Raw genomic sequence first — 13354 nt, forward strand, 5'->3', positions numbered from 1 at the left:
AAGTTTAAATGTTTTTCCTTTAATACATTTAGAATTATCACTCCATTTACACATGCATCCAATAATGCTGCTAAAAAAAAGATGTCAAGATTATTCTCCTTCTTTTTATGATATTGCTCTTCCTCTCTGGGAACATTGAGAATTTTCTGTTTTTTATATTCTTAAACCTTATTATGTCAATTTTGTCAGTTTTTCCTTCTCTCTCCTACCTGGTAGTTTATCATTATTTAAAGCTGAAATCTTTTTTCTTTAATTCTGATGAATTATCTCTTTTATTTTTAAAAGACTTCCTTCTTCCTATTTTCACTTTTTTGCCTGAGATTATTATTATATGAATCTTGTAACTTTTACTTTCAACTCCACATAGCTTCATTTTTCCTTAAGTTTTCAGTATGTTTATCTTCATCTGTTCCCTTCTATAAAGTTCTATTAAAGTTACATAATCTGATCTAGTTATTTTAATTCACTCTTCATTTGCACACACTTCACTACTTGTCCTATATAACTGCAACTCTGTCAACTATTATACCTAAATGGTTCTACTTGGTTCTGTTTTACCATTTTATTTCTTGCTTCATATTATTAACATCTTCACTTATCTCTTTTAGCATGTTCACTTTGTTGACTTCTAAAGTCTGGGTCTGCCTTCTGCCTATTCTAAACTCTCTTAATGGTGTGTAAAATGTGGCCTGTGAGCTCACACTCCTTGGGGAGTAATAGCTCCTCAGGAAAACAGACCAGAACCAGATCGTTAGCCCCAGGAGCTCAAAATCCTAGGCACCAAAAATCTGCCCCCACCAAGCAACTCCTCAATTCAGGATTTCATAATCAACCTTCTCTTCCAAAGAGAAGTCACCTTAGGAGGAGGCACTTCTAAAACTATAATCTACCTATCCTAGGGGGTGGAGGCCAACAGGCAAGTCATTGGTTTAGATCCAGTAATTCCCACCCATTTTCCTTAGCATCTCACTCAAGCGGGGCATCAGCACTGCTCTGATTTTATTACTTCTGATCCCTGTGAGAGAACAGGCACCAGGCCTTGAGAAAGGCAAAGAGAGCGAGGCAAAGGAGGAACTTGGGTTGTCTTTGCTTCCTATTTTTACTTCCTGCCCTGGTTGTAGTCTCACCCACCATACATGCCATCTCAAAATAGTCCTTTATCTACCTAGGGGTATCACTATTCTCTGAATCCTGTTATCATGAGGTTTCTCTCTAAAGTTACTCTAGGTTTAATCCTCAGAAAAGATGCAGTTGTTCAGTCACTCAGCTGTGACCAACTCTTTGCAACCCCATGGACTGCAGCATGCCAAGCTTCCCTGTCCTTCACCATCTCCTGGAGCTTGCTCAAACTCATGTCCATTGAGTCAGGGATGCCATCGAACCATCTTGTCCTCTGTTGTCCCCTTCTCCTCCTGCCTTCAATCTTTCCTAGCATCAGGGTCTTTTCAAATGAGTCAGTTCTTCACATCAGGAGGCCAAAGGATTGGAGTTTCAGCTTCAGCACCAGTCCTTCCAATGAATATTCAGGACTGATTTCCTTTAGGATTGACTGGTTTGATTTCCTTGTAGTCCAAGGGACTCTCAAGAGTCTTCTCCAACACCACAGTTCAAAAGCATCAATTCTTTGGCACTCAGCTTTCTTTACAGTCCAACTTTCACATCCATACGTGACTACTGGAAAAACCATAGCTTTGACTAGGCGGACCTTTGTTGGCAAAGTAATGTCTTTGCTTTTTAATATGTTGTCTAGGTTTGTCATAGCTTTTCTTCCAAGAAGCAAGCGTCTTTTAATTTCATGGTTGTAGTCACCACCATGTGCAGTGATTTTGGAGCCCAACAAAATAAAGTATGTCACTGTTTTCCCATCTATTTTCCATGAAGTGATGGGACTGGATGCCATGATCTTAGTTTTCTGAATGTTGAGTTTTAAGCCAGCTTTTTCACTCTCCTCTTTCACCTTCATCAAGAGGCTCTTTAGTTACTCTTCACTTTCTGCCATTAAAGTGTTAAAGTGGTATTATCTGCATTTCTGAGGTTGTTACTATTTCCCCCAGCAGTCTTGATTCCAGTTTGTAACTCATCCAGCCTGGCATTTCACGTGATGTACTCTGCATAGAAGTTAAATAAGCAGGGTGACAATTTGCAGCCTTAATGTACTCCTTTCCCAATTTTGAACCAGTCTATTGTTCCATGTCCATTTCTAACTGTTAATTCTTGTCCTGCATACAAGTTTCTCACTTAAGTAGTTTTTATAATCCACTAAAAGGAATAATAGCTCTCTTCTTAAAAACCTAATAGTACTACTACTACACTACTTACTTTATATAAATACATGTTTTATATATTAAATATAGTATATAATATACATATAAGTATATAATAATATTTAGAGAACATTTATATATTTTATAGTGTATATTTTATTACATACCACATATAATATATAGAGTACATTTTATATGCTTATTTTAAATATATATATATATATATATATATACATATTAAGTGAAGTGAAACCTGCTCAGTCATGTCCGACTCCTTATACCCCCATAGACTGTAGCCCACCAGGCTTCTCTGTCCATGGGATTTCCCAGGCAAGAATACTGGAGTGGGTTGCCATTTCCTTCTCTAGGGGATCTTCACGACCCAGGGATTGAACCCCGGTCTCCTGTATTGCAGGCGGACTTTTGCACACACACATACCAAATATGCATTCTCTGCCTGTATTTTTTCTTTAATCCCTCCACTAGGGTGTGGGCAACCTGTAGGAAAGGACTATTTCAGACTCATCCTTGTGTCCCCCACAGTACACAGTAGTTATTCAATAAATATTTGTTTGAATTATTAAGTATGTACCAATCATTGAGTACTGAGTAAATGCCCAAGGTTCCTGGTTCATGAGCTTCTTTTTAACATAATTTTTTTTAAAAAACTTCATTAAAGAGGGCTTCAAAATCATATTCATATACATAAGATAATTCATAATTTAAGAGTAACTAAATATAGTAATATAAAGGTTAGAGCCTTAATATATTTAGGATGAAAATATACGGTAGCAAAAATATACCCAATAATTAGTTAGGTATCAAAAAATTTCAATTTTTTTACATAAAGTGCACAGGCTAAAGGTCAAAAGCTAATGACTAAAACCTGAATAACAATTTGTAAATTAGTGAACAAGGACCTGTTCGTACATAGGAAAGAGTGTTCTGAAATTAGACCCTACACTTCATTATAAGAGCTTTGTAAAGTGTGACTATAAAGCAAAGTACACTGTAATTTGTGGTGGATTACTCAAGGGAGAGACTGTTTTAATCATCTTTGCACCCATGTAGTGCCTTATGAATTAAAATGAAAAAACATTTGTTAAAATCAACATAGACATTTAAATGTTGTCCCATTTAAAATAAGCCACTCTGCAAGACTGACACACTATAATAATAATTTCCTTCTTTCAAAGAGCATGCAATTGTTCTCTACTATCTGTGGCAGAAAGTTAAAACTCTCTAGTCTAGGATTCAAGGGCCCTCACAATTTTCATTCCTTTCTTAAAAGTCTCATTTCCCACTTCTTTCCTTCAGGCATCTTATCAGACAGTCAAATTAAACTTCCTGATTTCACACTCGCGTGCCTCTGTACCTCTCTGGTCATTTGGCAATCTCTTATGCCATTTATCATTTTCTTCCTTGCATTATATCTTATACATAGCTTGTTTCCCTTATTATATTATAAATTCCTCATGTCAGAGACTAGGTCCTATGTGTCTTTAACTGAATTTTATTACCTAGCACAAGGCATGGTACATGGCAGGCACACACACAAAAAAAAAACATCTGTTACAGAGCTCAAATCTGGAAACTTCTTTTTGACAAGCCATAGAAGAAAAATGTTTCATTAATTTATAGCAAGGTTCTTAAATATAAGCAGGCATTGAAAGTACCAGGGAAACTTGTTAAATGTGCAAATTCTTGGTGTTAGTTGTTACCAGAGGATTGAATACCAACGGGCAACTGTAACTATCTAACAAGGAATGAACTCCTGAACTACTGTTGAGAACAAAGAGGGCAAAAAGGTAGAAAAGGATAAAGAGGATAACAGGCATACTCCTGGCAATGCGTGTCATCATCAAACTCTCCCTTTGTAGGAAAGTCATTTATTGGCTGTTTTTCCTTGCATCTGACCTTAGACTTTTGAAATCAGGATGACAATATCTGTTTAAGACCCATTCACTTAAATGTACATAAAGACGCAATGATTATTTTTCTCAGAATACTTTTCAGATATGTACTGTATTTCAAAATGCACAATATATAGACTAAACCGTGGAAACTTTTTATCCAATAAAGCTCTTTGAAAAGAAAGTCACTATTCGTCCGGTGTTGGAAGATAAGCTCTGGTTATAAAGCGGGAAGGCACTGAGAGAACTAACATGTCCTCTTTAGATTATTTCAAACAGAGGACATGAATTACAGGAAGCGAGACTTCAAGTGGTTAAGAAGAAAAGAGTTTGCCTTTCAGAAGTTTACAAAATGCCAGTATTCTAAACTTCATATACTGAACTCCTCAGGATAGTCCGATATAGTACACACTATCTGTCACTTCTCTATCCATTTGGCAAAGACTACATAGAGACAAATTGTTACAGAGGCTCAAAAATGGAGACTTCTGGAAAAATGACCAAAGCCAGAAATAAAGTTTCACTAATTAGAAAACAAATAATTAAATGGCCAAACCCGAATGTTGTGTGATGCTGAAAAGAGATAGATTTCTAAAGCACACCATCTGTTTTACAGTTTTTTTATTTTGCTCTACTACAAATCTACTCAGTTGTTTTGCAATGATCTAGCCGCTAACTCATTTGCACAATTACTTTAGGCCAGAAATACTTATTGCACAGAATCATTTGAGAGTTCAACACATTCATAGAAGAGGGCAGTTGTAAACCATTTTTGAGTGAAGGCAATTTTTTTAGCCCTTAAAGAAAAAGAATTATTCCAATAAATGATTAGAAATTCCCAAAGGAAAATCACAGTGGTACCACTATAAATTTATGGTATCTAAAATCTATCGAGGACTCCAAGGTCACCATCAACTCCTCTGTCAGCCATTCTAATGAAAACTCATTCTCATCTTGACCTCTAGGCAGCATTTATCTGGGAGCTGACGGTTCTTGCTTTCTCAAACACTTTTCTCTCTCAACTTCCTTGGCACTACCCTCCTAACTTTCCTCTGTCCTCATCAGCTATTCCTTTTCAGCCTCTATTGCTAGCTTCTACTCTTCTAAATGTTGCAGTGTCTAAAGGCAGACTGCTGAGGCCTCTTGTCCTTTCTACCTGCATTTTCTTCCTAATTCATCTCTTCAACACAACAGCTTTACATGGCCTCTGTATACTCAGGATTCACAGATTTATATCTCCAGTTCATTCTTCTCCAGGTCCAGGCTCATACTTTCGATGATCTACTGGCAATCTCCACTTGAATGTGACATAGGCATCTCAAATTTATCATGTCCAGTGTAGAACCCTTTACTCACCACTCTTCCCCCAGGAAAAAAAAGTATCTCCTGCAGTCTTCCACATCTCAGTAAATGGTACTACCATCCAGCCAGTTGTTAAAGCAAAATCTAAAATTCATCCTTGATTCCTCCCTTATCCTCATTCCTTATCTAATCCATCACCAAGTACTATCAAATATATCTAAAAATATGTCACATTTATTTCTCTTCAACTCTATTGCTACCACCTTGTCCAAGCCACCATCATTTCTCAACACGACTACTGCAATATAGGCATATCATGTATCTCCAGTACCTAACACAGTGTCTAATAAGTAAAAGATGTAAAATAATTTTCTACATAGATAAACATTACTTAGTAATATTCCTAAGTCTCTGGAATCTCCAGTTTCCATTCTCAGGCATTTTCTGACATATGTACAGACTTATTCTTTTACTGAATCATCTACTCATTCAGCCATTATTTACTGAGTACTGTATTAATTGGTATTAGGCTTAACTGCACATTTCACAGTATCTCAAAGATGACAGTCATTTGTTTCCTGTTCATCTAAAAACGTCTGGAAAAAATAAAAGACCCAATCAAAAAGTGGGTCAAAGAACTAAACAGACATTTCTCCAAAGAAGACATACAGATAGCTAACAAACACATGAAAAGATGCTCAACATCACTCATTATCAGAGAAATGCAAATCAAAACCACAATGAGGTACCACTACATGCCAGTCAGAATGGCTGCTATCCAAAAGTCTACAAACAATACATGCTGGAGAGGGTGTGGAGAAAAGGGAACCCTCTTACACTGTTGGTGGGAATGCAAACGAGTACAGCCGCTATGGAGAACAGTGTGGAGATTCCTTAAAAAACTGGAAATAGAACTGCGATATGACCCAGCAATCCCACTGCTGGGCACACACACCGAGGAAACCAGAATTGAAAGAGACACATGTACCCCAATGTTCATCGCAGCACTGTTTATAATAGCCAGGACATGGAAGCAACCTAGATATCCATTGGCAGATGAATGGATAAGAAAGCTATGGTACATATACACCATGGAATATTACTCAGCCATTAAAAAGAATACATTTGAATCAGTTCTAATGAGGTGGATGAAACCGGAGACTATTATACAGAGTGAAGTAAGCCAGAAAGTAAAACACCAATACAGTATACTAATGCATATATATGGAATTTAGAAAGATGGTAATGATAACCCTGTATGCAAGACAGCAAGAGAGACACAGATGTATTGAACAGTCTTTTGGACTCTGTGGGAGAGGGCGAGAGTGGGATGATATGGGAGAATGGCACTGAAACATGTAAATTATCATATGTGAAACGAATCCCCAGTCCAGGTTTGATGTGTGATATAGGATGCTCAGGGCTGGTGCACTGGGATGACCCAGAGGGATGGGATGGGGAGGGAGTTGGGAGGGGGGTACAGGATGGGGAACACATGTTCATCTATGGCAGATTCAAGTCAATGTATGGCAAAACCAATACGTTGTAAAGTAAAATCAATAAATAATAAAAAATAATAATAATTAAAAAAAAAAAAGTCTGGAGGTAGGCAGTCAAGGGCTGGTGTGGCAGCTCTATACCCTAAGAGCCCTGGTTTCTAGAACCATGCTGCTCTGCTATCCTGTTTATATTCCACTTTATTATCTAATACGGCTACTCAAACTCCATTCATCGCAGCTGCAGTGCAGTCACGAGAAAAGAAGATGGATGTGAGGAATGCCATACTCTTTCCTTTTAAGGACACTTCCCAGAGATTACTCTTACCTGCACTTAGATCTCATTGACCAGCACTGTAACTAGCAATGATAGGGATAACTAGCAAAGAAGACTAGATAAAAAGTTACCAGTGAAAAATCAGGATCCTCATGACCACAGAAAAAAGAGAGAATAATTATTGAGAGGTAGTAGCATCCTCTTACAAAGTTCCTGTTGTGACCAGGTAATGTTCCGGGTACAGGGATACAAAGATCGCTTAAGACATAGGGTTACTGCTCGAGGCATTAGTGTAATGGGGGAAAGAAATATGCAAATAAATAATGACTCAAGATTTCAAGCCAGGCAACAGCCACTGTTAGAAGACCTTGGCTTTTCTGAGTCCCTGTAGATTCTCTGCGTCCAAAGAGCTGAAAGAGAAGTAGACTGTTCCAGTACTTTACACCACTAAACTATACAGACTGCTTCAACAGTCCACAACTTTAATAAAGGACATTTCTCAGCTCTATTCTACTGAACTTGATACAATAGAAAAGTTCATTTAAACCTCTATAAACACATGTAAACAACTGTGGAAGTAATTTTAACAGTTTGAAAATACCCATTTCAGAAGTGTGTCAGCACTCAATAATTTTTTTAACTTGTCAGAAGATGAAACTAAACGACTGTTTTAAGACTATATATAGATTATAAGGCCAGATGAAAAGAAATAAGCAATGATAGTGTGCCAAAATTTTTTTTTAAGGGAGTAGTATTGAAACTTACTGTTAACCACTGGTTATCTAGCAGTTCCTTAGCTGTGAGTCTGTGAGCAGGGTCTACTTTCATAAGTTGTTTCAAAACACTTTTAGCTGCAAATAAAGGAAAAAATCCTACCTTATATATCTCAACTATAATTAATATCACATGCTTTCCAATTTAGGATTAGGTCTATATGACACAAAGGAAACATATCAGTTATAGAATAAATATCATCAGTTCACATGGCTAATATTAAATAAAGTTTAAGGCCAAAAGTGAGGTTTTATTGCCTGGATTACCTGGTTTATAGTCTTCAGTAAAAATTAGCTATTTGATCAGAAAATTTCCTCTTCAATTTTTAGTATATTTTCTGTTTTTGTTTAAAGTTTCAACTATAAAAATCACAGTGAAGATAGCACTATTTCCACAAGTAAATAGTTTTTATTTCTATAAGTAAATTTAATGGCTACTCAGAGATTTAAAGTATCTAAATTACTGGCTGGCTTTCTTATATTATGCATATTTGCCTTAATAAATAATAACACATCTATACTTACCACAATCACTTATGGAATTCCAGATTGAATTTTTAAAATGTAGTTCTCCCTTTTTTATTAATTCAAAAAGCTTCTCTTCTGAGCTTGCCATAAAGGGTGCTTTTCCACATAATCTACAGCAAAGGTAATCATTCTGTTTAGATTCTTTCAAATAATCAAAATAAGGCTATTAAAAATTAAGTTTCCACAGGACTTGAAAGCAGTGGTGCTTCATATTTAAGAAAAGGAGAGGAAGAGGTGGGAACTTCTCTGGATGTAGAAATGGAAGCAAAGGGGTTTTGGGAGATTAGTGTTAGGCTCTTGTATTCACTGGAACTTCCACATGTGCAAAGCTCTTCCAGGTGGGAAAACACTAAGCTTAATTGGGGTTAAAATACAGAAAGGTGTGTGAGTTTAGGTGCACAGTAATAGCGGTGGATAACAGAGGAGAAACACTTCAATGTGAGCAAGGGTAAGGTTATGCCTTAAGGTACACTGGACTTAACAGAAAGATACACTGAGTCATCACAGTCTAATGAGATTACTTCTTCTAGTGACCATGGAAGAATATTATCCATGGTAAAACGTTACACAAAGACTGGTGATGATGGTAAGAATGATCCTGGGGCCTACTGGCTCTGAGTCAAAATAAAAAGTCCATTAAAATAGCACAACTCTTCAAAAATTATATACAAAATGAAGAATATCTGAAGGAGGAAAACCAGATGATGAATGTGACCCTTCAGTCTGGAAGGGTGAAAGCTGAGTACATGTAACAACCAACATCAGTAAAGCCACGAGTAGTGTGTATACAGTAAACATGGACTTATTATAAATTCCATAGTACAGGACTATGAGTCTTTAGAACGTTTTAAAGGAAGTACTATGCTATACTTTACAAACAGCATGGCAAGCCTATGCGTCAATAGGTGATCCAGTCCAAAACTGTGTGCTTAAAAGTTGCAAATGTTAGCCATCCTCTTTATTGTCAGTCCCAACATCTGAGGGCAATCCTGTAGACAACAACCAGATCCTCCCAATGACAACCAGACAGAAGTTGGACCTGGACTCATCACAGAGGCAACTCTAACTCTCTCTGTCTATTCTTCAGTTCTCAGGATTCTATTTTTCCACTTTATTACTGAAAGAATAAAATGGCATAATTCCATTACACTTTCCAAATGCTGGTCTGTTATGTACATAATTATAATGATTTCTAGGTCTCTTAACAGATTTTTACTGATTTTTTTAAGTTACATTTTTCTTAAATTTCTTTAAAAATCTTTCCCATGAACATTTTTTTAATAAGTTTAAATTTGATAAATATTCTACATGATAATGATTATGATAATAATGATTTTTCCAGTGTGGAGGGGGAGTCATTTTCATCCCAGTAGCTTATCGAACTAGGCTGGACAACAGAGCTTTTCATCTACCAATAGGTTCTTGTTAAGCGATAAATATTAAATTGTTCTGCAAACTCTCATTTTAATACTTTCTCTTTCTCCAGCTCATTCTAACCCTTCTCTCTCTGATTCAATTTGCCTTACTATTATTCAGTTTTTAAATGCCATTCCAAAAAAAGTCAGAAAAATGGTCTTATGGGCAATTACTATTATAACAAGTACAGGCCAGCAAAAGCCCAGATCATTGAGTCTGTTAACAACCAGCGGTATGCACATTCACCGATTTCTTAGCTGCTCCTACACTGCCTAACATGCAACTATAGCTCAAGGGCTATGTTTTAAAAATTTCAGTTTTTTTCTGTCCTTTACAATTTTACTTACACAAAATGTATCTAATGGTTGGTCAATCAGCAGCACATGAAATTTTATGACAGCAATTTTCTGCACATTCAGAAAAGAGAATCGAAGACATGAAAAATGCCTCTTAAGGCCTTCTGATTATTTTCTGTTTCACAGGAATCAAAACAGCAAAAGATGGTGCCCATAAAGAGCATTTATATTAATTTTACCTTGAGAAAGTATGCTATCATTGTCCAATTAAGTAGCAATGAATCAGGGGTAACTGATAAACAAGAAACCCCTCCCCACCCCTGGAGAAGGTAATATATTTGTGCCCTTGGTGAAGGAAACGATCTGTAAGACCACTGGGCTCAGATAGATTAATGAACAGGCACTGATTAGCTAAGTAAGAGTCTATTGTAAAGGAAAAAAAGATGTCTTTATTATGATATGCAGTCACGCTTAGAAGCAGAAAAATTAAAACTACATCTTTAAGTAGGAGGAAAAAATTTAAGACGTGTAATACACTAAGTTCAAATCAAGAAGGCAGCAAACACCTCGATTGGTATAATAATAGATTACATATATATGTTATGTCTGACTTGTGTTGTCTAGAAGTCATGAGAGTATAAAACACTAATTTTAAATAGCTATATTTTAATTTAAAACTAAGGCTCAGAGTTTTAATATAATACTAAGCAGAACAAAACAATGATCAAAAATTTTGTGAATACATTTACACTTTATGCAGTCTAAGCAGTGATGTGTTGAGTATCTGAGTTACAGCTACAATCACAACATCCAATTTCTACTGCCTGTGTATTTCATTTCACAGGACTGTGAAAATGTAACTACTGTGATGTCAATATTTAGAAATGATCTGGAAGAGGTAGTGCACAGTGAAATCTTCAATATGACCATAAAACTAATGTTGCATCAACATAAAAGTGTTCATACTCACCAAGAAGCAGAACAATGACCACTAACTTTTCAGAACGCTCTCATACAATTCACTTTAATTCAATATAAAAAACATGTATTGAGCACTGACTACATGTCTACTATGGTGCCAGATACTAGGAATGCAAAGATGAATCAGATCTCTGTCCTTCATGGAATTTACAGCAAGAAAAACAGAGACAATACATATAATACAATAATTGCATTACATTATAATATAGCTTTTAGAAGTGTAATGAGAACACATAAAAGTGAAAAGTTAATTCTATCAAACTTATACATGTGCAAACTTGCCTGATTATTATTATATTGTTTTTCTTTCAATGTTACTGTTTTGCATGCACCTTTGTATTAATATGTTGCCTTAAATCCCATGGAGCAAGGGAAAGTATATTATACATAATGAACATACTAACTTTGCTTGGGCAGAGTAGGACTCAGGGAAATAGAAGTTGCTAATGTATGAGCTGGACACGCCCAGGAAAGAGGTTTAGTAGAGAAGAAAAATGAACACTGAGGCAGAATGAATTACATGAGCAAAGACCCAGAGGCATGAAACACAGGGCACCTAAGTCATAAGGAGCAGCCTTGAGTGGGCACCAGAACAGGCTAAGTGCATGGGAACACACATGCAGACCAAGGCTGGAAAGGCATGCTGGAGCCAGGCTGTGAAAGCTTTACATCATGCCACGTGGGGATGCGCTGACAGTTTTCTATAGCAAGGGAGAATCAACAGAGGCTGTTAGTCAGGAAAGCAGTATAATCAGATTTGTGATTTAGAAAGACAACCCTGACAACTCTGTGAAGGATGAACCAGAAGAAGGAGAACAGACAAAAAGACACTATAATCTTCTAGAAAGGGATCATAAGGAGAAGTGATACAAGTGAAGAGAAATTGAATAATATGTGAGGACGCCTCAAAGGAAAAATACAGGCCATGGGGTCTGACTGAATCTTGGGAGCGAGACAGAAGAGAGAACAAGAAAGACCAGTGTTTTCAGTAGCATGAAGAGAATTAGGAACCACAGAATACTCCCTGGACCCTGGACTGAACCTTCATCTGGTTACTGCCTGCTGCTTGAACATGCCCTGTCCACGGGGAAGCCCGAGTGCCAGGTCCAGGACCTTCCCTCTACCTGATGCTCTATAAGTGAATCTACCTGATACTCTGTAAGTGAATCTCAAGAAAAGACGAACAAGCTTCTGGTTTGTAGCAAAGGATCAGAGAGGTGTTGAGGCAAGTTTTTCACTTTGCTCAGATCATACAGTGCATTGTAGCATTTATAGATCAATGAAAAGCAAAGTTGAAACTTACAATTTGATTGTATAAAAAAAATACCTAATAGATGGACCTGACAATGAATAAGTCAGCTTTTAGAATAACTTCCCAGTTGTTTCTTCAGTTGCTTTCTTGACATTATACTATTTAGCTTTAAATTAAAATCTATGTAATTCCACTGTTAGGGAACATCCATTCATTTTAAATTGTACATTTAGCAGGCTACTTACAAAATGTACATTATGACACCTATGCTCCAAATGTCACACTGCTGGCTATAGTCGTGGGCATTGATAACTTCAGGGGCTGCCAAACAAGCAGAAATAAAATAATATTAATAATACAATAAATGACTTTTAAATGCTTAAACACAAAGCATGAATGTGCTGATGTGATGTAATTTATTCCCCCATAGGGAAAAAGAGAACCAACAGCAGATGTTAAATGAATAATGTACAGGCCTTAACAATTGATGTCGCTGTATCCTCCCTCCTGTCATTTAGCTTCTAATGGAATGATGGCACACACTGTATAGCTAAATGTACTACTTTTCATCTCGTTCAAATTGTTAAGAAATGATCTTGCAAAGATCATGGAGTTACAGAAGGCAACAATATCTCAGTCTTTGCCAAAAATAGTATTGAAAACATGCCTTAAGTAGATACAATTTAAAGCAAGCCCAAAACATGGAAATCTGGATTTACAGAGAAACTAAGATAAATGGTTATAAATCACTTCGGCAAAATAACAGTAGTGATAGTAACTTCATAGCACTCCTATAACAGTATGAATTATCTTCCACATTTTCTAAATGAGAAAACTAAGACAAAAAGAGAGCTCC

General features: G+C 36.5%; 1 protein-coding gene across 6 annotated transcripts in view; it reads right to left on the reverse strand.

The window, feature by feature from the left end:
• The window catches only part of STK33 (serine/threonine kinase 33), a 185717-nt gene that overhangs the window by 27582 nt on the left and 144781 nt on the right, over positions 1-13354 (reverse strand). For all 6 annotated transcript variants that reach the window (XM_020870826.2, XM_070473354.1, XM_070473355.1 and 3 more), the window contains 3 exons: positions 12744-12819; positions 8551-8663; positions 8018-8103 (listed from right to left, as the gene is read on the reverse strand). In XM_020870826.2, the coding sequence (XP_020726485.2) occupies positions 8018-8103; positions 8551-8663; positions 12744-12819 (275 nt within the window). The remainder of the gene's footprint in view (positions 1-8017; positions 8104-8550; positions 8664-12743; positions 12820-13354) is intronic.

This window comes from Odocoileus virginianus, chromosome 10 (genome assembly GCF_023699985.2).
Source record: "Odocoileus virginianus isolate 20LAN1187 ecotype Illinois chromosome 10, Ovbor_1.2, whole genome shotgun sequence".
Taxonomy (NCBI): domain Eukaryota; kingdom Metazoa; phylum Chordata; class Mammalia; order Artiodactyla; family Cervidae; genus Odocoileus; species Odocoileus virginianus.